The sequence below is a fragment of the Haliaeetus albicilla genome, chromosome 17 (assembly GCF_947461875.1).
Source record: "Haliaeetus albicilla chromosome 17, bHalAlb1.1, whole genome shotgun sequence".
NCBI classification, from domain to species: domain Eukaryota; kingdom Metazoa; phylum Chordata; class Aves; order Accipitriformes; family Accipitridae; genus Haliaeetus; species Haliaeetus albicilla.
Window position 1 is genome coordinate 8086445 of NC_091499.1, and position 23339 is coordinate 8109783.

Consider the following 23339-nt stretch of genomic DNA (forward strand, 5'->3'; position numbering starts at 1 on the left):
TGGGAATACCTGACTGGACTATTATTAAGCTAAGTCATCTAAGATTTTGCTAATTCAACCAACAACCCTAGGGTCTGCAATTTTTTTTAAGAGGCTTTTGTTACAACAAAGTCATCCAGTGCTAGTTCTGGTACCACAGACACTGTTTTATCAGGCAATGATAATAAGAGGTTCTTGAATGGCAAAGCAGATACCTCATGTCATTCAACTCTCAGGTTTGGTTCCTCCAGGTGATGTTCCCTGTCTGATCCAAAAGAACCCAATCTGTAAAAATTCCCCATACCCTGAACACAAATACAAACACTGTTTTTCATAAGTATGAGATGACATATTGACCAAGTCAATGAAGGTAACAGTGGTTATCAGAGTAATTTAATAGTGGCTAATTTTCCCAGCTGATATGCCAGTTAGTTAATTGGGAGAAGACTGGCAGCTCTGCATGTATTCATGCCCTCCCTTAGTAAACCAGAACACTTAACATTTGCAGCTCTGCAGAGGTGACTATGCAATCAAGTCTCATGGTCTAGAAGCATCTTCCCCCACCCACCCACCCATATAAGAAAACCCCTAATTTCAACCCATGCCTTCTGAAGCATCAGACACAGAAGACTGGTTGGTGAAATATTCAGAGACTGTAGAGAGAAGCCTCTCTTGCATACCTGGCTAATATGACTTATTCATTGGTTTGAGACAAACTGATTGCCAGATTTACAATTCCCCTCACCTCACACAGCAGGCAGACTTTCTCACATTCACTTCTAGCATGAAACACAGATTACTAGCTGCTGAGATCTGATTGTCTACGCATTTCTCTGACTCCAGAGATCTTAAAATGTATGTGATTTTTACCCTTTTTAGGTGTTTGTGTTGCACTGCACCCTTGAAATAAATATCTCAGTCTTTCAGGGGGTTGCCTAACATCACAGGCATCTGTAATTTAGATTCTGATAGCTCTTAAGTGGACTTGTCTTATGAAGAGCAGATGAGCTCAGCCTCTTCTGACCTTAAATTTCATGAAAGCTATCATACATCCATCATTAAGTAGTAGTGAAAAGGCAACCTAGCCATGCAATGAGATCATACACCTCAACTGGTAACAGTGAATAGCACTGAGTAACAAAGATCTGTTCTCATGGCTCCAAGATGATTGTCTCTGATCCTTCATAAGTTCCGTTACAGAAATCAATCCAGAGGGAACAATACTGAACCTAGGTCAGTGCTGAAGGAGTCTAGGCTGCTCTCTCTCCCATTTAGCTTGGCAGAATTTCCTCAGAGACTTTATGAACTGTACTGCACACAGCACAACTCAAAACCTTTCTTTAGGTTCAGAGTGACCTTCTTGGCTTGACTTCATTTTTAAATGCCCTTTTTCTTTTTTGTGAGTAGATCTATGGCAGGTGTCTTCTTCAGATGATCTTCTTTATGCTCCAAGACTGCCATTCCACTACGGCTGAAGGCTGGATGAAGCCCATTTGCCTACTCTCAGAATTCTCAATGATTCTTCATATTCTACAAAGACTTTGGTAATTTTCTCCGGGAGACAAAGTCTGAATTGCACAACACATCATTACCTTTTTGAGGAAAGATATGTACAAAGACCCAATTAATATCAAGAACCAGATGGAAATACCTATTGCATCCATCTTCCAGAAGAATTAGTTTACTGCAGAACAGACCAAATTTGAAACCTGCATGTGGAGGAGCTCTACACAGAAAGGCTGACAGCATTCAGTCCAATGGGCCAAGGCAGCATACAACATTGTATGAGATCAGGTGACTCCTGAAGAGCTTTAGCCAGATTAAGAATTAGCAATGCAAAAATAAACCAAGTTCCACCTTGGTTCCCCAGGCAGGAAACAGAGCACTAAAGGAGGGTCTCTGTCACCATGTCTCTTATGCATGTTCTCTGACAATGTAACTAACACTCCAACTTCATGTGGATGAAGCATATAGAAAGATGACACTATGAAATACAGCCAAAGAAACAACTTTTTACATTTTACAGATTTAATCTTTGCCCCACTAAACTGAATAGGAATTTCTCTTGACTTCACCGGATGCAGGATCTCGCACTGTACACAAATACATGCTTCAAGATGGCCTACATAAGAATGTACTAAAAGCAAAAGGTTTAGAAAGGTTGCTTTGGCATATCTGCATAAAGCACAATAATTACCATGTTGAAGTAAGACCGGATTTTGACCCCTCTTGCCAAATCCCAAACTATGACATTTCCATCATGTCCAGCAGAGAAGAGAACTCTTGGATCAAACGGATGAGGTTCAAGTACAAACACTTCATCTTCATGTCCCTGAAATTAAAGATACAGCAAGATGAACAAGAGGGTTGTCTCACTCAAAAATTCAATACAGTAACACTAGCAAACCATATCATTAGCCTATGAAAGTGTCCAGCAAAGAACAACTACTCTGACCACAATTTTTTTTTTTTTTTTGGTAGCAGCATATTATACTCTTCTCTTTCCAGTTGTAATTTTAGGTTCCTAAGAGGTATGTCAAGTATGTCACCTCATAACAAGTATGTCTCAATACTTTTGCCATGATTTTAAAAGATTAGAGTTCACAACGCTTGGTATTTTTGGTCTTAACACTCGGCAGATTTCTATTTGTTTAGGCAGACTAGCAGTTAGAAATTTAACATAAACCCGTAAAGAATCAAATATATAACTAGAAGTTAGAGAACAACATCTCCAAAATCAATACTAAATTTTAAAGCTTTGCAGGAAATATTTCCATCTCTAGCGGAGCATCTAGTTACCTAGAAATACCTATTTTCTCAGTTAAAAAAAAGTATCACACATTAGTAAAAATGTTGTTTGATTTATTCTAGCTAGAAGACTATTACAATTGTCACATTAAATTAAGGTAAAAAGAAATAACTGTTTCCTTCTCTCCTTCAAGATAGCACTTTTGGAAAAAAAGAAAGTCCAAAATTAGTTTCAGACATCCTGAACAGCAATGGTTATTTGTGACTTTAAAGCTTTATCTTCTAATAAGCAGCTGACAGACATCTCTATTAAACTTTAATTATCTGGAAACATTTGTTAAGGCAGTTCTCAGACAGAAAAAAAATGCAAAAGGAAGAATTTTGATGATTCATACATAAAATTTGCATTCAGGATTAGTAAATCAAGACGGAACACCTTACCATGAGAATATGAATGAGTTGGCCAGTGAAAGAATTCCAAACTTTCAGAGTCATGTTGTTTACTGCAGTTATAACAGAGTTGTCATGGCGGTCCCATGCCACCATGGTCACTTTCAGCTTTGTGATTTTATCTTCAACTCCTTGTAGACTTTGTCTAAAACAAAAGAGCAAAAAGTTTCAAAGCAATCCTAGTTTGCCGAAACATTTTTATGTCCATGATAAGTGAAAATACTTCTGTATTTTGCTTTATTATTAAGAATAGAAGCATTACTCCTTCAAGAAACTTGAGAAATGCAAGATGTTTTCCATTATGTAGCACATAAAACCACAAAGAATTGTAGATGTTTAAAGAATGACTATAGGGTCCTCTTAATATCTTGAATAAGCTGATCCGTTTTTCCAGAAAATGCCTTCTTTATACACGACCTAACCCAATTAAATTTGATAACTACAGTATTTGTTGTGACATCTGAAGAGCGAGAATACAAACTAGTCAACCAGTGAACAGTAATTTGTCCTGGAGAGTATTTCTAGGAAGTAGGTACAAATAAGGAGAGAAGTATTCTGATACCTTTAAATGAATTAAATCTCAGGCTATATTTAGTACTATAGCACCACCCTTACATCACTACTATCGGTAATAATGGTGCTTAATCTTGCATGTATTTTCTTTTTATCCCTAAGAAAACCAAATACTAGCCATCTGTAATATAATCTATAAGAATACTCCAAAATTACATTTTTGTCAGTGTGGTTTAAAGATGAATCATCATTGAATTCTCTAGCACATTAATTTCTGGGAAAACATAAACCAAATGAAACAATAGCATGTTACCACCACGTAGGCAGACAACATATAGAATCTTCCACATACTAAGCACTACAATACATTACACAATAGTATATACTGTACAACTTGATAATAGAAAATGTGGTTATAGCCAGATTCCTTTCTGGATTCAATGCAGAACCCAGGAGGTTTTATAAGCTGAATTCACTCTTTCCTTTCAGTGCAGCAATTTCATTTTGCTTGATAAAATTGTGCTTGTGCAGAAAAGATCAAATTTGGAACTGCACTTATCCCTCTAGTCAAAAGGGCAGAACAGAATTCAGCTAAAGGTGCTTTACTGAAATGAGGAGTTCAGTTTCTCAAAGAAGATCAGCATTTGTGACCACAATGAAGAAGAATCCATTCCTATTTTTCCCAGCATCAGTTAAAACCAAGAATTTTTACAGGCTGCATTTTCAAGACAAAGTAACTCAGTCTCAAAGTACCAGTGGTTTATACACTCTTGTCGAACAGCTTTATATTCATGTTCTGTTGAATCTGCCCATAACTGACAAAATACTCTCCAATCTAAACATCTAACTAAATTATAGCTTATTTAGCCTTCTCTTCCATCTCTCTCTTGGTCTCTCAGACATCTTTCCATGATTACTCCTGAAACCATTTTAATTTTTCTTCTATTAAATATCATCCTTCAAACCACTCAGTATGATCAGTTAAGGGGAAAAAGGTTTACCCCTTAAACCTATTCTAAATCTTTCTAATGTATGTCAGTTGGAAAACATTTCCTCCATGCCAAAATAAAAAGGTGCAAGCCACAAATCCTACTAAGTTGTTCTTCATCTTCAAGCCTCTTTTGTTGCTTGTTCTAGTGTACAGAAGTTTCCCACACCTACAAAGCCTTCTAAATTCTCAAGACTGTTTTAACAAATGAGAACCCATTACACAGCAAGCGCTTTTCTTGCTCTGGCATGTGGTATGAAAGAACCCAATACTGCTTTCCTGGACATGCAGATTCCACACTATCTTTAAGTATTACTAAAAAGCAAGCAGTCTCAAGAACAGATCTGATCTGGTTTTCTTGCTCCAGAAATAAGTACCTAAGTAAAATGCCATATAAATTTGACCTTTAACAGGTTTTGAGTATCTTTTATTCTTTTAATCTAATCAAAATACCAGTGGAGCTATTATCAGGACAAGCTAGTTTCCACAGATGAATATGTAGTCAAATATTTGTTTTCACTGGACTTCAAGAGCTAAACAAGCATAATATGCATTTAAGCAATAATAATTTAAGAAGCGCCCCCACCTTTTTTCCCCTTTCTCTCTCTTCTCCCCCCCCCCCTTAAAGTAAGTCAGCAAATTATATCAATGGCCTTCAAGTATCTATCTGGTAGCAGAACATTTTATATTACTTACCCTGCTGGGCGAGTAGCCATATCTAACAAAATGCTTTTCCATTCCCTTCGCTTAAATTGCCAGATTCGTGCTGTTCCATCACGGCTTCCACTCACAAATCTAACAAAAGAGGAAAAAGGTTACTCAGAGATCAAAGGCAGATCTGTACAGAAAAGGCACTTGAAAATTGAAGTTCCAGAATTTAGAACTCAAAAAAGGAAGCTATAAGTAAGAAGTCCAAACAGTGTCAGAATGCTGTACAACTGGTTTGAAATGAAAAACACTCCCATACCAGTAATAATAGAAGGACTGCAAAGAGTGGAACCTGCTTCCCTACCCTGAGCCCCTTCCAAACTAACTGTACTTTGACCTTTGGTGCACCTTGCTGAGTTATAACACTGCTCTGGCACAGGACGCCATAACCCAATGAGCATTCTAAAAAACTGACCCTATCACACCAGGTAAAGCTATAGAAAAAAAGTTAAGGGGTAAAAATGTCTAAGGGCCAAGAGAGCCCTGCAAGCAGAAGTGCAGACATGATTTAAAACAAACAAAACATACTCCCAGTAAGCTAGCACTGTGTGTTAAGTACTATGACACTTACTGAAGTGTTTCCCAGCTTGAGTTTCTCCCCCACCTTTTTCTTCCCCCTTTTTGGGGTGCAGAGGTAGAAGGACGAGAAAAAGGTGGGTGGAGCACAATGAAGCTTGGTTTACAACTATTTATATCATAATAAAAGTGTACATTAGAACATCAACTAAATGAAGTGTCAGAAACTTCGTAACAAACTGAACTCTTTTCTTTAGCATCCTTCACATTCAACCTCCAGAACTTAAAGTGAAACATGAAAAAATGTTGGGCTAGCTAAACAAAATATTGTTAGATCTAGTTTGATAGTTTTCCTGTACCCAGCAGTCACTTAACTGAAAAAAGGTTTAAATATATCTAAAGATGCATGTATTTTATATGTGAATATATATACACATATATTTCTTAAGAAAAGAATCTCAAGTATTTTTATACTCCTTATTTTCGGCAAGTTCAAAATACTTTAATCATTTATTACAATGAAAACAGCTGTAAAACTGAAAAAGGAGTATTATGAAAACAGAACAGTGAAAATCCAATAATTATAGATGATTTTACTGGATGAACCTCAAAACAGAAAGCAATTTTTTTTTCCATAACTACTTCCAGAAACTGCTATTTACAAATGTCCACAATGTCCAAAAACTAGCTCTGAATAAATAAATCGTGTGCTTACCTGCTACTACTATTAGAAAACTGAATGCTGTCAACTTTGTCCTATATAAAAAAAGTAGGAAAAAAAAAAACAAAACAAATGTGATTCCAAATTATCTCAATTTATCCAAATTATTATTTTAATCAAATACATATGTAATTTTTAAAAAGTATTTACAGTATGAAACTCCAACTCTGATATCTTCTCTGGCTGACCTGATCCAAAGAAATAAACCCTAATGATGTGATCTGTACTCCCAGTGGCCAAAAACATTCCACCTGAGAAAAACAAACAGATAAGTCTTAAGAAAAAAAGGCAGTCTAATGTTATTACAGTATTTTCAAACAGCTGTAACATCAAATACTTAAATGTATTCCCTCACACTTATAACTGTATCTCATTTCAGCTATTCCTGTAACTAACCTTTAAGTAAAAACAAGATTTAGAAACTCAAAAGGTTTAACTGGAGTTGAATTATTTCACATTTGCTGTCAGATAAATATGCATCTGCAGCTATATCTGAAAGATTAGCTAACTACAGTTATTTGTTTGTGACTAAGCCCTTAGAAGCCTCTATCTTAACAAAAACTGAATGGAACTAAAGCTCCAGTACCCCTTCTGAAAATAAGTTTCTGTCATTTTGATATTTTATCCAATTATTTATGTTGCATTCTTCAATTGCCAACTCTGGAATCAATGAAATTCAGACCATGAGAACCTGGTAATCAACACCCTCTTGTCCCAACCCCTATAAATTCCATCTCAGATAAAGCCAACTCTCAGAATCACTCTAAGAAAAAGGTATATATCATGTTTTAAGAGACTTGCAGTCACAAGTGACTTACTGTGAACATTTTATATTTAACTGTTTTCAAGAATTTCTGTATCACCAAGAGTTAATTCATAGATTCTGATTTTCTATTTTAAATATCTGGGGGTTTTTAATAGCTACTTTAACTCAATTCCATCTTATTAACAAGAAATATGCTACAGTAACTGTATTGTACTTCATTTTACTCTCCAAATGACTTCTTATATTGATACAAGGGAGAAAAAGGAAGGGGGAAAAAAAAAAAAAAAGTCTTTTACCAGCACTAAAAGAAGAACAGATCATTTGGACTCCGGGCCGAGGGCGTTCTGTAAACTTTGTTGGCCTTGGACTACAAATAGAGAAACAGTTAAATAATTTCCTAATAGGGCTTCAAAAAATAAGTCAGTGTCTTAGAAATAAAGCACAGAAGGACAAAATTAAATATGAAGGAACAGATGGCTGCCCATCTATAAACAATTTTGTGTGACTATGCTTCATGATCTGATCTTTAGAAAACTAAGATATCCAGATGGACTAAGTAATCCATGTATCAAGGAGAGTTGTATCACAACTTAAAACCTGTTCCCCTCTAATATTGCTATACAAAACACTCTCCTTAAGTCACTGGCAAAGCAGAACAGACACTGGAGCCAGTTGCCCGTGACGGTCAGTTTTAAACCACTGGGTGTGCGGGAACTCTGGTTTTCTCCTGCAGCACATGGCTGCTTTTACAAGAGAGAAACAGAGCTTCGCACTCTTTATAGAAAAGGATACAAAAGACATTTTAATAAATTTGGAGGTTTTCCACAGTATTAGAATATACCACTTTCTTCAGAGGACATACATTCTTTGTGGGCTAGTTTCAAATAGTGCCCAAAGAATGTCAGGACAATAGCTAGAAGTTTGTAAGGAATTTTACTTTATATGGCCTGTGCTTTCTTTTAGGCATTTCAGAACCTGACGTGCAAGCAGAACTAAAGCTTCAATGGATTTGGCATTTTAAGAGTGTATAAAACCAAAACAAATCAGATCTGGTTCTTCAATCATTACTTCAATTCTGCTCATGCACTGCAGCAACCTCAAATCAGTAGGTGGTCTTGCATAGTATGCCATCTGCAATCTTCACTCAAAGAATAAACCTACTAGAGAACAGCAGCATTACACCCACAAGTGTCATCACTAAAGATTTGTTTTAACATAAAAGAATCCATATTCATAACTTATTCAAAATTTTCTCTTTTAAAAGCAAAATGGTCCATATAATTCATTTCAGCTGAAGGCAGATGCATAAGAGACCTTTCTCCATTAATCAGCTATTGCTCCCTCAAAGAAAGTAGTAAGCATTAAACCTTAGTGCATAAAACAAAGCAATAGACACCAGGAATACCAGTTAAGAAATCGTTCTCTGAATTGTCCATTCAGTATAGGCTGTTTCTGTGAACTTTCCTCTAGGAGTTTTAAGCTAACTCCCTGCAGACTCACAACAAGGAAACTTCACAACAACATACACTAAACAAGACAAAGACCTATTCTACGAAACAGTTGAAACCCTTCTTAACTGAGATACTGACGTAAAAAGAACTATCAGATGATTCAATATGCAGCTTACATAATTTGGAGCAAGTGTAAATAGATAAAAAGGCTGCTGTTTTCTTCCACTGTGGTTTGTGAACTCTGCCTTTGGAGTTAGGACAGCTGCAAAATAGAGCAAGTACGCACTTATGTTCTAGTCTGGATAACCAAGTTAAATCCTCCAACTTACGTCTCTCTAATGTGTGTTATTTTAGACATTAGGAGACAAAAGATTATGGCATTCTTTTACAATAGAGCAGACTGTGGTCTTTGCAAAATGACCTCTGCAATCAGTATTTTTCGGAAGCAAGGGAAGGGAACAAAAGCATAATTTCTCGCAACATAAAGAAACAAAGCTAATTGTTTTGCTTTACAAACATTCTCAATCCAATTATTAAGTGGCTGGAAGGCACCAAGATACCTTCACAAACATTTCACAGACAGGTCCAGAAAAGCCCTGGTAAACCATTTTCCTCCTGGAAGAGACCTGTATTAAGTTCAACATGAATCCAGAAATGAGAAGGGCTGCAGTCAAAAATTATCTGCACTCAGAGCAGCGGACAAAGAAGCAATTTGGTCTATGTGCCCTCAACTAAGGGACACGCTCACCCATATAAACGTCTCAAGTTCATCTTCAAAATGCAGCAACAGCGCAGGAATGGTTACCTAATCCAAGCCCTGCAGACTAACCTCACTCTGGACAGGTAGTGGCTCAAGCGAGACTTCTTCCCAGAAAACACATGTGTGATATAACCTCTCCAGATTAAGTCTTTGTTCACAAGCTAATGGATAAGGTTCAGCATATTTAAAATCTGACGCATGACCAGCCCTTTTAACATCAAGTGCCTTCTGCTTAAGAAAGCAGACAGGAAGTATCACACCACACTGATGACAATTGAGAAATCAACGCCTTACCCAAAACAGGAACATCAAAATCATCAGCACGTCTTTTTCCTAAGTTTTTTTCCTCTTTTTAAAATTATGGGGGAAAAAATAGAAGAGAAAAGCAGTATAGTAAACTCCTCTACCCAAATCTGTGAGACAGTTCTGCTGCCTTGTTCATATGGTCTGCCAGTAACAGACTAACACTGGAAACTTGTGATCCAAACAGGTGGCAGAAGAACAACAAGAAAACTCAGCATCCTTCTCAGAGAAAATACATATGGAAACATTTTGCAGTGCAACTAATTTAACTTTGATGCACTGACCAGTTGTAATAATTCTCCCCTAAACTTGAGCCAGATTATTCTTCAATTTCTGATGACCCAAGGCTGATTTTCTCTCTTCTCCCTACTGTCAATTGATATAGGATCCAACTCTTGTGTTTTCTATTGCCATTCAGAATAGTAACAGGAGACTAAATATGGGGAAAGTCTTGATTGCCTAAATTTTAATTGTTTTCCCCTTAATCTTGTTTGAGCCACATTCTTTGACTTCCTCACCTGCAGCAACAACCAACCTTACCATTCCTCTATCTGGAAACCAAATTACTCTACCTGGAATGTTACTGCTTTTAGGCATACATGGTAATTGCCTAGTCAGAAATCTCCTCGCTGAAATAACAGGAGGCTCTCTAATACTGAAGAACATGCATCCACACTAGTCACAGAAGCATGTGAACAAGGCTGATCACTCTCCTTTGAGCAACATGAGAATTTTGTGGCCAGCCATGCCAATGTCTGTGTTTCATCCTATGGCACCAAATCTACTGTAATGTGTCCTTTCGCAGTTTATCAAAACAGAGCTCAGTCACCAAGCATCTCCTGTCTGGGCCGTATGTGTGACCTAGATATTGAACATGCTCCAATTAACAAGGTTATCAAAAAATTGGGAGACCAACATTGAAAGCCTCTAATTTCAGAGATACTATTAATTCTGCAGCAGAGCTGCTGGCAAAGCTGAATACAAGGATTTTTGCCATCTAAGAATGAAACAAAATAAACATTTGCAGAGATTAAAAAAACAAATAGAAAACAGAACTGGGGTAGGGCACTAGACATTAGAAGGCTTAAAGGATGTCACAGTCCATTTTAATGGCAAATACTAGTTTTCAAAGTAGTGAGTTTTCCAATTATTCGTTATCTGTTGAGATAAATAATTGCTCCATAATATTTTCATCTTGTAAGTGGGGAATAAAGAACAATTTCGAGTTTCCTCATCTCCTGAAGAAGCTGACAGGGAAAGAGTCCCTTCAGAGGGAGTTTCTCCCAGGAGGGACTAAGTCCAATTTTCAGTTAAACACAGGGAGTTGATCCAGTAGACTTAACCACCCAAGCTGGGTTCCACTGAAACAGTTTTCAGCATAGTTAAGAACAAAACTGATTATTTTTAATTCAAGAGCACACTGAACACAGCAGCATATCCAAACGCTGCCTTTCCCATATTTCATTAAAAAGTTCAGTGAAGTACTGCTGGCACTGCCAATCGTCTTGAAACTACAATCAACCACATGATCATCATGAGGCTACCCAGCATCTTGTTAATCTTAACTCCCTGCTAGATGATTCAAGTAGTGCTGACTATAAAAAGCAGGAGGTGGGGTATATATGTTGTCGGGTTTTTTTTATTTTAAGCAGCTGAAATTTTAAGACTTCAGCACCAGTCCCCATTTAAAATATTGGACAACTTAGTAACACACTTTCATCACTGACAGCAATCGTATTCTTAAAGGATAGGCTGCCGTCATGCTCAGGAGGAGGATGAAATCAAGTTCTGACTTAAGCATGTGACAGCACCCCTCACCTGTACTACTTAGATCTTTTGGTCTTGCTTGAAAGCTCCTATTTCTCCTTCCTGGGGTGGGAGTGGTGCTAGAACCAAGATACAGGGCAGCAAGCTCAGAGCCTAAACAATTGTTGTAAGAGATCTTATTTTCTCTGCCAGCCTTCCTCTTTTTTAGAGATACTGAACAGAAGCAAGCCTGTATTTTTTACTATAGCGGTAAAAGGAAGGACAAACTTCCCACCCCACCAGTTATTTTCTCTTCCAGATGGCCTACACATCACATTTTTAAAAAAAGAACCTCACAAAGGGCCTTATGAAAAAAATTAATGGGAATCTTTCTTTCCTTTGAGGCTCTTATCTTGCTGGCACTCGTTTTTCCCCAGCACATTACTGAATGGATGTGGAGGGAACCTGACATATTTCCACAGCTCTGGAAGCAGATCCAGATCTAAAGATGTAAGGAAGTACAATCACCTCATCAAAAACTGTTATGACAACATACACTAATTACGGAGATGCACTGTCCATACAATGCAGCCTCCCTGTGGAAAATTACACTGGACTCTTAAGTTTCCCAGTATCATTTATTTTGGTTTACTGGAATAAGCATGACAGCGTTTACAGTTTAGCACATTATGTAAAGCTTCCTGTAACTAACAAATTCCCCTGAACTAGCATACTGTTCAATTCCAGAAGAGCTACTTTAAGCCTTTTCTGGGTGTCTGACTATTTTGATATTGTAACATACTATTAAGTTCCAGTCCCAAAAGACCTGTTTCTTATTTAGACTTTACCATATTTTTAACAAGTTGTAGGTTGAATCAAAAAACATCAAATACCTCACAGCTCTACTAAGTTCAAACAAAGATCTAAGACCAGTATCCTGCCTCCAAAGTAGCCAAGACTGGATGTGTAAGAGCAGAAAAAGTACACAGCGATGCCTTTTAATATCTTCGTGTAATGCATAATACCCTGTGGCAAGGAGTTTCATAAATTAACTGCACGTTTTGTAAAGAACCATATTCTTCCAGTTTGGAATTGGCTACCTTCACTTGATACCCTCTAGTACAATAAGGGCAAACAAGCAATTACTCATCATATGCCCTCCTCCAGACACTCATGGCTGTACATGTCTCATCTTCATGCATTCATCTTTTTCCAGACTGAAGAAACACAGCTTAAAGGGTTCCTCTGTCTTTTCAAGCAAAATCTTCAAAATACTTCCACAACAAAAGGTAAGGATGGTACAAATTCCAGTCTCGAAACTTACTCTGCACTCTGTTGTTCAGCAACATGAATCACTGGCATGACTTGGGTTGCCAGACCACTTCCTTGCTGTACTGCACAAGACAGCTGAACTAATCTGTTTTCTCTATGCCACTGTCTAATCACATCTGCTGCAACTACTTATACATGAAAGCATTACTCAAAAATATTTTATTCCTTTAATATTTGCTAAGTGCATCTCACTAAAAATTTTTATTCTACATTTATGTATCACCATGGAAAGGAATTAGTTGAGAATCCCCTACCATAACTGACACCAGCTTTCTCACTCCCTAAGTTTTACCTCAAGACAAATCCCATCCAACTCCATGACTCATCCAAACATTCGTGATTTCTAAATATTCATCTCCCAGTTCATAATAGTATAACCCACCTAAGTATCATGGATTCCACTATTCTCTAATAACATTATTTGTTTCAAAATTCAATTCCATAGACTCAAACTTTACTCAGGAAAAAGAGAAAAAAGAAAAAAAGGGGAAAAGAAAGGGAGAGAAACATGTGGACTCGAAAGGTTTACAAATCAGGCATATTAAGATTTCATCTTGTCAACAAGAGCTCTGACGTGAGAGAACTTAGAAAAATAATGTGGTGGCAACTCCTCTCCTTCATACATTAAAAATAAGCATGTAAGCTGTTTTCTCCTCTCCTCAGTAAGGAGGAGAGTCTTACTTTGATTTCTGCATGCGCCAGGCAGCAGAGGATTAACAGCCTGAGAAGCAGCTTCATCTAGAGTATCAAAAAAAGAGCCAAAACGCCCAGAGAACACTAAAATAGTTAAAGCCCAGACAACTAGAGAAGTACCTATGCAAGCATACCTACAAGCCCTGCATAACCTTGGCACACTGCAAGAAAGAGATTCTAACAGCAATTACCAAAACTACAAGAAAATGGAACCTACCTGCCAGAAGAATATATCTCTAAGAGCACATTCCATCCCCAAAACTAAATCACTAATTATTACTAAAACAACTATTTGCAATTTTAAGCTACAGGTGTTTCGTGATAAAGAAAAGGAAGGAGCAAAAAAGCATTTGAAAGCCATTGAACAAGTTAATTTATAAAAAAAAAAACCAACACAACAACAACAACAAAAAACTATCTCTATTTGAGGGTCCTAACAACATTTTTAATATCTTAAACTCTGAAGGCAGAAATTTCAGGCTCAACTTCAGCCACCAATACACAGCTGCCCAAGAATTCTGCCTCCTACCATGCTGCAGCAAAGAGCAACTAGGAAAAGATAATACAGATAATGAAAGAACAAACATAAAAAATACCCCATCCTAATTTATACTAGGACATTACTGTCTCCAAAAAAAAAATATTGGATTTTCAAGTGTAAATTGCAATCATTTTATCAACATAATTTACATTTCATTTGGGATTAAGAGGTGAGAACAAACCAAAAAGCACCAATTTTGACATCACATTACAAAAAAAAAAATCATTAGACTTTTTTTACTAAAATAACAGAGAACAGCAAAACTGGGTATACAGTTACTTGCTTCACTCCACAAAAAGTTGTATTATCAATTTAGTCCTTAAAAGATAAGAAAGCAAGCTATTAGCTACGTCAGAAATAGATCATACCCGACAACCACACAGTGAACCAGCCAGTGACAAGTTTTGTTTAAGTTAAATTTTTCTCCAACATTTGTACATCATTCTTATTTACAAAAAAAGAAATAGCAACAAATAAAATAGCAACTAACTTTATTTTAAGGGTGCCAGCATCCCACAGCCAAAAGCATATTGTTCCATCTGCCCCGGTTGAAGATAAGTATCTCTTTGAGCCACTGCACAGTGGAGAGAACTGGGGGGAGGGGGGAAGAAAAAAGAAAAGGTCTCCTGTTAATCTGTTCCAGATGTGCTAAGAAGTTCCTCAAGTCATTGACTTCTCACAAAAAAAAAAAGTCTCAAACCATACTTAAGGAAAATAAATTGCAATGAACACAAAAATAACACGATGCTGCTCAGAGTCACTCTTTTCCTTCAGAACAACCCTTCTGGGTTACTTGCCAAAACACTCTGGGTTCTCCCTCCCCACAACCCAAGTTGTGCAACAGCATGCAACTCTGAATGGAAACAAACCAAAGTATCCAGCAGTGACCACAGTTCTTAATGTACCTGTGCTGAGAATCACAGCCTGCAAAGGAATGATACTTCAAAACAGAACTGCCCACGTGTGTTGTACAATTTTTTTCAACAAGGATTATGTCTCGCATTTTTCGAGGGTCAGGCATTTTGACAATAAACACATGTATTGTGAAATATGTATTGTGAAAATTCCTTCTCACTTCATGGCTTAGTTGCCAGGCACGCATTTTCATTACACAGAACATTCTCAGGTGGTTCGTTTTTCAGTCAAATGATGCATTTTATTGCTAGGGTGAGTTCGCAAAGCAAAAACTTACCTGTAGCGATGTTATAGATGCACTGTGGCCCTGCAGAACTGCTAAGGGTGCACAAGTTCGAAGGCACCAAACTCTGATCATTTTATCACAGCTTCCCGCAGCTATCATGGTGTTTTCATAGTTCACTGCCATATCTGATATTTCAGCTGCATGCCCTCTCAGGGTAGCCAACAACCTTCCATCATCTGTTGCCCAGATTTTTACAAGGCAATCATCTGATCCCTAGAAGTAAGGTAGAAATCATTTCAACTACACCATTAGATGTTTTGATATTACAGTTAACTAACACAATGAACTGAAAAATAGAACTAGTGGCATACACAGATAAATATTCCCCCCCCATGCTTTTAACAGTCTTCCACACTGCATTCAAAACACAAGATTACATTAATTCTCAATAGTATATACAAAGCATGATGCGTTTTAATACAGATCACAAATCCTACAGCAAGTTGGATTTATGCTTTTCAGTAAAACACTTTTTCCAAAACTCCAGCACAAACTGAAGAAGCTGTTGCAATTCATTAAAATGAAAATTTACATTAAATGTGAAAATGAATTATGAATTAGTAACATGTTTGCCATTTAGCATTGTAACCACTTACGTTCCTTATCTTCCTAGTTTGATCTTCATGCCCTACCAGCGTTAGTAGTATACTTGGTGTCCTGGTTTTGGCTGGGATAGAGTTAATTTTCTTTCCAGTAGCTGATAGAGTGTTATGTTTTGGATTCAGTATGAGAAGAATGTTGATAACACACTGATGTTTTCAGTTGTTGCTAACTAGTGTTTAGACTTAAGTCAAGGATTTTTCAGCTTCTCATGCCCAGCCAGCAAGAAGGCTGGAGGGGCACAAGAAGTTGGGAGGGGACACAGCCAGGACAGCTGACCCAAACTGGCCAAAGGGATATTCCAGACTATGTGACGTCATGCCCAGTATATAAACTGGGGGGAGTTGGCCTGGCGGGGTGGATCACTGCTTGGGAACTAACTGGGCATTGGTGGGCACATGGTGAGTAACTGCGTTGTACACCACTTGTTTTGTATAGTCCAATCCTTTAAGTATTATTATTGTCATTTTATTACTGTTGTTATTATTTTCTTCCTTTCTGTCATATTAAACTGTTCTTATCTCAACCCACAGGTTTTACTTTTTTTCTTTCCCAATTCTCTCCCCCATCCCACTGGGTGGGGGGGAAGTGAGTGAGTGGCTGCGTAGTGCTTAACTGCTGCCTGGGGTTAAACCATGACATACACTTACCACAGTAACAGTGAAGTAAAGAGCCTGTATGAACAGCTATTCCATTATTAAGTCAAAATACTATAAATCTGCTTTGATATTCACACTAACAAACACTGAAATGACCACTCTTTCTCAACAAACTTCAGACATTTCATCTACCTATTCATACTTAACTAACGTTTTGCTGGTCTTCCCACACCACAGTAACAGCTGCTTGCCTGTATACAACAAGTTCACAGCCCTAGCAAAAATTTCACAACTCAGCCCTTCATTTTTCATTGCATTCCTGCACCTCCCTAAAAGTCTTTGCACCTTGCTCAACACATTGACATTTGAACACTGCACAGAGACACTGAAAGAGGAGGTTTGCTGTAAACATTTATTTGCTTAGGTTCAGAAGCAATACAAAGCTGGGTGTTGGATTTTAACATCTGGAGCACTGATCTGCTACTGGACACACACAGGTGCTGCTGCAAGTTACAATGTGACACCATCATTACAAAATTCCACCTGGGTTTTGACTCTTCCATCTACTTACAGTGCCTCTGCACAAGTTCAGCTAGTATTTATTCTTTAAAGTCAGAAGGCAGGACAATACTATCGCCCACCTTTTATAAAAAAAGGTATCCAAAGTACAGGGACCAACAGCCAGATTTTTAAAAGACTGGTAAGCATTCAGTGAATGACCAAAAGTCTCAAAAAATATTTAGAGGCTACTGATACTATTTTCAACATTACAGCTTCTGTAAACAAGTAAATGACATATATTTTCCTTATTTAGTACATTCCTGTAACTATAGAAATCCCACACTGCCGTGGCTCAATTTAGCTACTGTTCTGGGCAGCCCAATCCCAGGACACCTATAACCAGCTTGGGAAGTTTTCACCAACACAGCCACTATGTGTGAAGCAGAGCAGTCCCGCTGGGAAGCCAGGCAAACACTTCAGGAAACACTTTCAAAAGGAACCCAGACACATCCTGCAGGTTTTGGAACACATAAAAGGATTTGGAAAGCCTTTTTTTTTTTTGCCTTTTTTTAATAAATACTGACCAGCCTATTTAGATTACATTAACGCTGATGAACAGACAATTTATTTCCCCGTATTTCCTTAACTTCTTTTATGTTGTTACTATTAAAAAAAATCAGTTCTCTACTTGAAAGGATAGCTGAATTCTACTCATTACATTAGTTCAGATTCAAAACTACTATCTGGGAGAAGGAGGGGAACAGCCTACCTGCCGTTACCTAACAATTATACACCCATTCTCATTTGTAACAATACCCTGCAAACCAGGCAACTTCCTCAGGCTTACTTTTCGTTTAGTGAACAAAAAGTTGTTTCTGGCTCACAGGCAGTTATCCACAGCAGTTTCTCTCCTTCTATGTCATTTGTATTAATTCAGACAAGACAAATATCTCTTAACACAACAAGATACAATACAGCCCCAGTTCTTGAAATAGTAAAAAGAAGACTGATTGCATTTAGGTACATTGAGAGAGCACATTTTTCTACAGAACACAAATGCAGGTTGCTTCTCTCCAGAAGGGTCTTTAGCATCAGCAAAAAGGCTACTTTGGAGCATTAGTGACATTTTAACACAGCAGAATGTTTTGCAGGGGGACTCCAGACATGCAAAATCAAGATAATTTAAAACTTTACTGTGTATTTGATTTCTGGAGTGCCTTGGTAGGTAATTTTGATTTACCAGCTGTCATGCTTCTACTCTTCCTCAGGTGGGCATGACTGTAAGGGCATGACTTTTCTTTCTTCCCAACTATTCAACAGGTGCACCCATGAACGCAGAGATGTGGGCAAGAAAACTCGTCCCACACCTCTGCCCTAGTCATTTTTGGCATAAGCATCTGAGCCTCCAATTAAGGTTGTCAAAAAACCTCTTGTGTAGCTGCATACTCATTTTAAACAAGTACTTCTATTAAGAGAAGGTCCCTCATCCCTCAAACAGAAAAGTACCATTTGAGATTTCACATTTCTCTTTGGTCCTCTAAGGACACTGCGGCTGAGCAATCAGCATTACAGAAGAGTACTGCTCTGAACATTTAACCTCAACACTCAACCAAGGACTGCTCCCTTGTGCAGTGTCATTTAGTTACTGCAAGCAACAGCCCATTTCTACTTCTAAAAACTTTGTCATAAGGGGGACTGTTGCAGGGACGTGTCTATTTGACAAAGGAGATAAGTGAAGCTTGTTAATAATTACATTTTCTGCCTCTTGGGTAAGGAGAGCAATGGTACAGCCTATATTATTTCTTCTTATGCATAAAACTTCCACACCGAGATTCTGTGGTACACATTTGCCTTATCTAACTGCTAGACTGCTACAGTGCCAGCACAGGGAAAACAACCAGAGTCTGTAGAGTTGAACAGCAATGGACGGACAGAATCACAGAATCATTGAGGTGGGAAGGGACCTCTCAAGATCATCTAGTCCAACCCCCCTGCTCAAGTAGGGTCAGCTAGAGAAGGTTGCCCAGGATGATGTATCAACCATTCCTGTTTTGTTATCTTCTGCACATTTACTAAAGGTACTCTCTGTCCCATCACTCAGGTCCTTAAAGAAAATGTGGCCTCAGTACCAAACCCTGTGGTACACCCCTAGTGACTGGCCTCCAGCTGGACTTCGTGCCACTAATCACAACCCTTCGAACCTGGCAGTTCAGGCCACTTTCAATCTCTGTCCACTTATCCAGCCTGTACTTCATCAGTTTGTCAGTAAGGATGCTATGGGGGACAGTGTTGAAAGCCTCACTACAGTCAGGAAAAACAACATCCATTACTGCCCCTCATACAACTTAGTCATTTCATTGTATAAGGTTATCAAGTTGGACAGGAATGATTTCCCCTTCACAGATCTATGCTGATCACCTTCTTATTGTTAGTACATTTGGAAATGGCTTTCAGGAGAATTTGCTCCATCACTTCCTCAGGTGATTGAGAAGAACGGTCTGTAGTTCCCTGGAACAACATTCTCGCCGTTCTTGAAGACAGGAGTGACATTTGCTCTCTTCCAGTCCTCAGGAACCTCTCCTGATCATCATGGCCTTTCAAAGATAGTAGAGAATGGCCTCGCAATGACATTGGCCAGTGCCCTCAGCACTTGCTGGTGTCTCCCATCAGGCCCCATGGATTTGTGTACGGCAAGTTCATTTAAACTTTCCCTAGCCTGATCCTCCTCCACCAACAAGGAGTCTTCCTTGCTCTAGAATCCCTCTGGTCTCAGGGACTTGGGACTCCTGAAGACAGACTAAAGATTGAGGCAAAGATGACATCGATTATCTTGTCTTTTTCTGTGTCTTCTGTCACCAGGTCTCCTGCCCCATTCATCAACAGGCCTATTTTATTTTCCCTAGTCTTCCCTTTGCTGCTGATATACTTGAAGAAGCCAGTCTTGTTGCTCTTCACATCCCTTGTGAGATTCAACACCAGGCTGTCTTCAGCTTTCCCAACCCCATCACTGAACTTTCAGAGAGTGGCTCTGTATTTCTCCCAAGTCATCTGTCCCTGCTTCCACCTCTTGCACATTTCCTTTTTGTGTTTGAGTTTTGTCAGGAGCTCCTTGCTTGTCTATGCAGGCCTCCTGCCACTTTTGCTTGCCTTCCTACACATCAGGATGGACCATTCTTCGGTCTGGAAGAGGTGATCCTTAAAAAATAACCAGCTCTCCTGAACCCCTCCTCTCTTCCTCCAGACCATATCCCACAGTATTCTTCCAGGCAGGTCCCTGGACAGGTCAGAAGCCCAGGGTTGTGATCCTGCTTTTTGCCTTGTTCCCTCCTCACAGGATCCTGAACTTCGTCACCTCATGGTCACTGCAGTCAAGACCACCCTTGACCTACAGTTTGTAACTGTAAGATCGAGCAGAACATCTTTTGTTGTCAGCTCCCAAATGACCTGTGCCAGGAAGCTGTCATCAGTGCACTACTGCAGAAACTTCCTGGATTGCTCACATGCTGCTGTGTTTCCCCTCTAGCAGATACCAGGGTGGTTCAAGTCCACCAGGAGGACCAGATCAGGCTGCTTCCAGTTGCCTGAAGAAGGCCTCATCTACTTCTTCCCAATCAGGCAGGCTGTAGCAGACACCCACCCCAACGTCACCACATTGGTCTGCCCTTTAACCCTCATCCACGAGCTCCCAGCTGGCTCACCGCCTGTCCCCGGACAGACCTTCATGCATTCCCACCGCTCTCCCGTAAAGGGCAACTCCCACTCCTTGCCATCCCGCCCTGCCCCTCCTGAAGGGCCTGTATCCATCCATGGCAGCATCCCGGTCCTGTGAGCTACCCAACCCCACCACACCTCTTTGGTCCTGATGAGACTGTAGCCCTGCAACTACATACAGAATCCAATTCCTCCTGCTTTTCTCCATAGTGCATGCATTAGGGTACAGGCACTTCAGAAGGGCACCCAGTCAGGCTGATTTCTCAAAGCGTGAAAGCTTTCCCCACAATGCACTTCTTGATCTGTGTGCATACACTTGGGGTGGGCCCTCTTCAGCCCTTTTTGTTTTTTTCAGGGTTTCTCCTGAAACTACATCACCCCACATTCTTTGCTTACCCACCTGGTCTACCACTTCCTCACATGATTGTCTCCCTCCCACATCTTTCCTACTCTAACACTCTCCTCACCAGGTTGGCCAGCCTGTTGAGAAAGATGCTTTGCCCCATATTTGCCTCTTACTCTCCTTTTCACATCCCTCAGTGTCCATAATAAAAAGCTTCCTCTCCCTGGTATACTTTCAGCACCTCCACAACTTAGAAATCACCAAAGCCCTTAATAAAGTTGTTCTAATTGGAATTTACTTTGTCAATGCAGTTGTAATAGGATCCAAAGAAAAAGAGTACCCCATAGACAAAACTGCACAATAATCAAACCACCCCTTTGCTTTTACACTAGAAGTTCTACACCTCAAGCACGCTAGAGCACCTTACTAACAGGCACTGTTTTCCAAAGCTTTGGACAGTGCCACAACTCTTTTCTGACCATTAATCTTCAATTTCTCCAATATCCTTAGGGTGTTATCATTTAAAAGAAAAAAAGAAAAAAAAGAGCAGTCTAGCACAAGTACAACAAATTCTGTAATTTCTCTTAATTTCATCTAAGCTAGGACTTTTGTAGTCCTTTTAACCACAACACAGCAATGTACTAACCCAATTATTTGGCATTAACCTCAAAAGTCTTTCTGAATTATCTCAAACTTCTTCACATTGTATCCTCACAAACTGTAACAAACACTTGCAGTCTTTGCTCTTTGCCCCATCATGGTAGACTGTATGAATATGAAAAGCAAGTGTTCAATACTCTAATTTCTGTTATTTCTCTTTTTCTCTGAAAATCTTTATCAAACCCTTGAAATGACTACTTCCTTCTAGATTACTGGCTTTTTTTTGATTCAGATCCATTGAGCTAAGACTCAATAAATGAACCTACTATACATTCTATTCTACCTTTACTGCTACTTTTAGTTCAGCTCAAATACCTGTATGAAAAGAAAGTAAACCACTTTCAGGAATAAGTTCTAATTAATAGTCAGAACTTGGGACCTCCCACTAAGATGCTCACCTACCCAGAATGTCTATGAGAAGAAAGAAGATTCAAGGACCTCTTAAATTTACAGATGTTTAGCTGCATTTAAATGTAGCTGTTAGCATTTAATGCTTTTGAAAAGGCTCCTAATCTCACTCATATTGAATAACTTGAAAGAGACACACAGTGTTATTTTTTTTTTAAATAAAAGAAAATTTTAAATTATTAGCTCACAGAATCTTTTTGACAACTGTATACACACAGGCTAATTTCAATTATACCTTGGATTTATTCACTTCTACTAAGTTTCTGAGAAGCTAAAGAGAAGGAAAAAGGAAGAGGAAAAAAGTTGGTTAACAAGCTCAGTAATGCATACTTCCAAATCAATTCCAATGAACAAGTTAACACAGGTTCACAACAGAATTAGCAAACTTGCTGTTTAGAGCTTTATAAGCAGTTTAGAGAAAAAAGGGCTCCTTTTTTTCCTCTAAACTCTGCTTATAAAGCTCTAAGCAGATTTAGTTTTAATCCCTTTGCTTCCTTAAAACAAACATACAAGCACTCTATAAAGCACTCAGATTTGTGGGGTTTTTTTACCATGCTACTCAATTAATATGTTCATAACTGTTTCTGTGTTTCTAGATTCAAATTTGCACTGTATCTAAAGCTTCAAAAAGGTTCAAGCTCTACACCTACTTTGATACAATGATTACCTGAATAATAGCATCAGCTCATTCTGTTCTACTGTTATCATGATGTGAGACCTAAGAGTATGAAGAAGCTTGTGTATTCTCAAAAGTGCAGTTAGCACCAAAAAAACCCAAGAAGCGGAGGAGACAAAAACGGGGTGGGTGTGTGTATAAAACCGATGCCAACAAATAACAGCCTCACTGCTCAAAAGAGAGACCTGAAAGAAGAAGGGAATAGGAAACCCCAAACTTGCAAAACACTACAGGGGGTGGAAATCACTCACATGGGGATTAATCTCTTTCTCAAAGCAGTACATGCATGGGAACAGAACCAAGCCATTAATATTAATTGCATCATAGTCTAGAAATCTCAAACCACTGGTCCCATTTTTCTTGGAGCTGCACTAATTAAAAACAAACAAACAAAAAAACCCCAAAAAACTCTGTCGACAGAACTA

The 23339-nt window shown here is 38.6% G+C and overlaps 1 protein-coding gene across 2 annotated transcripts in view; it reads right to left on the reverse strand.

Annotated features, from left to right (window-relative positions):
• The window catches only part of PHIP (pleckstrin homology domain interacting protein), a 117763-nt gene that overhangs the window by 70147 nt on the left and 24277 nt on the right, over positions 1–23339 (reverse strand). For both annotated transcript variants that reach the window (XM_069804712.1, XM_069804711.1), the window contains exons 8-15: positions 15408–15629; positions 14706–14806; positions 7686–7756; positions 6774–6874; positions 6618–6658; positions 5375–5473; positions 3169–3322; positions 2177–2311 (exon numbers count right to left, since the gene is read on the reverse strand). In XM_069804712.1, coding sequence (XP_069660813.1) covers positions 2177–2311; positions 3169–3322; positions 5375–5473; positions 6618–6658; positions 6774–6874; positions 7686–7756; positions 14706–14806; positions 15408–15629 — 924 coding nt within the window. The remainder of the gene's footprint in view (positions 1–2176; positions 2312–3168; positions 3323–5374; positions 5474–6617; positions 6659–6773; positions 6875–7685; positions 7757–14705; positions 14807–15407; positions 15630–23339) is intronic.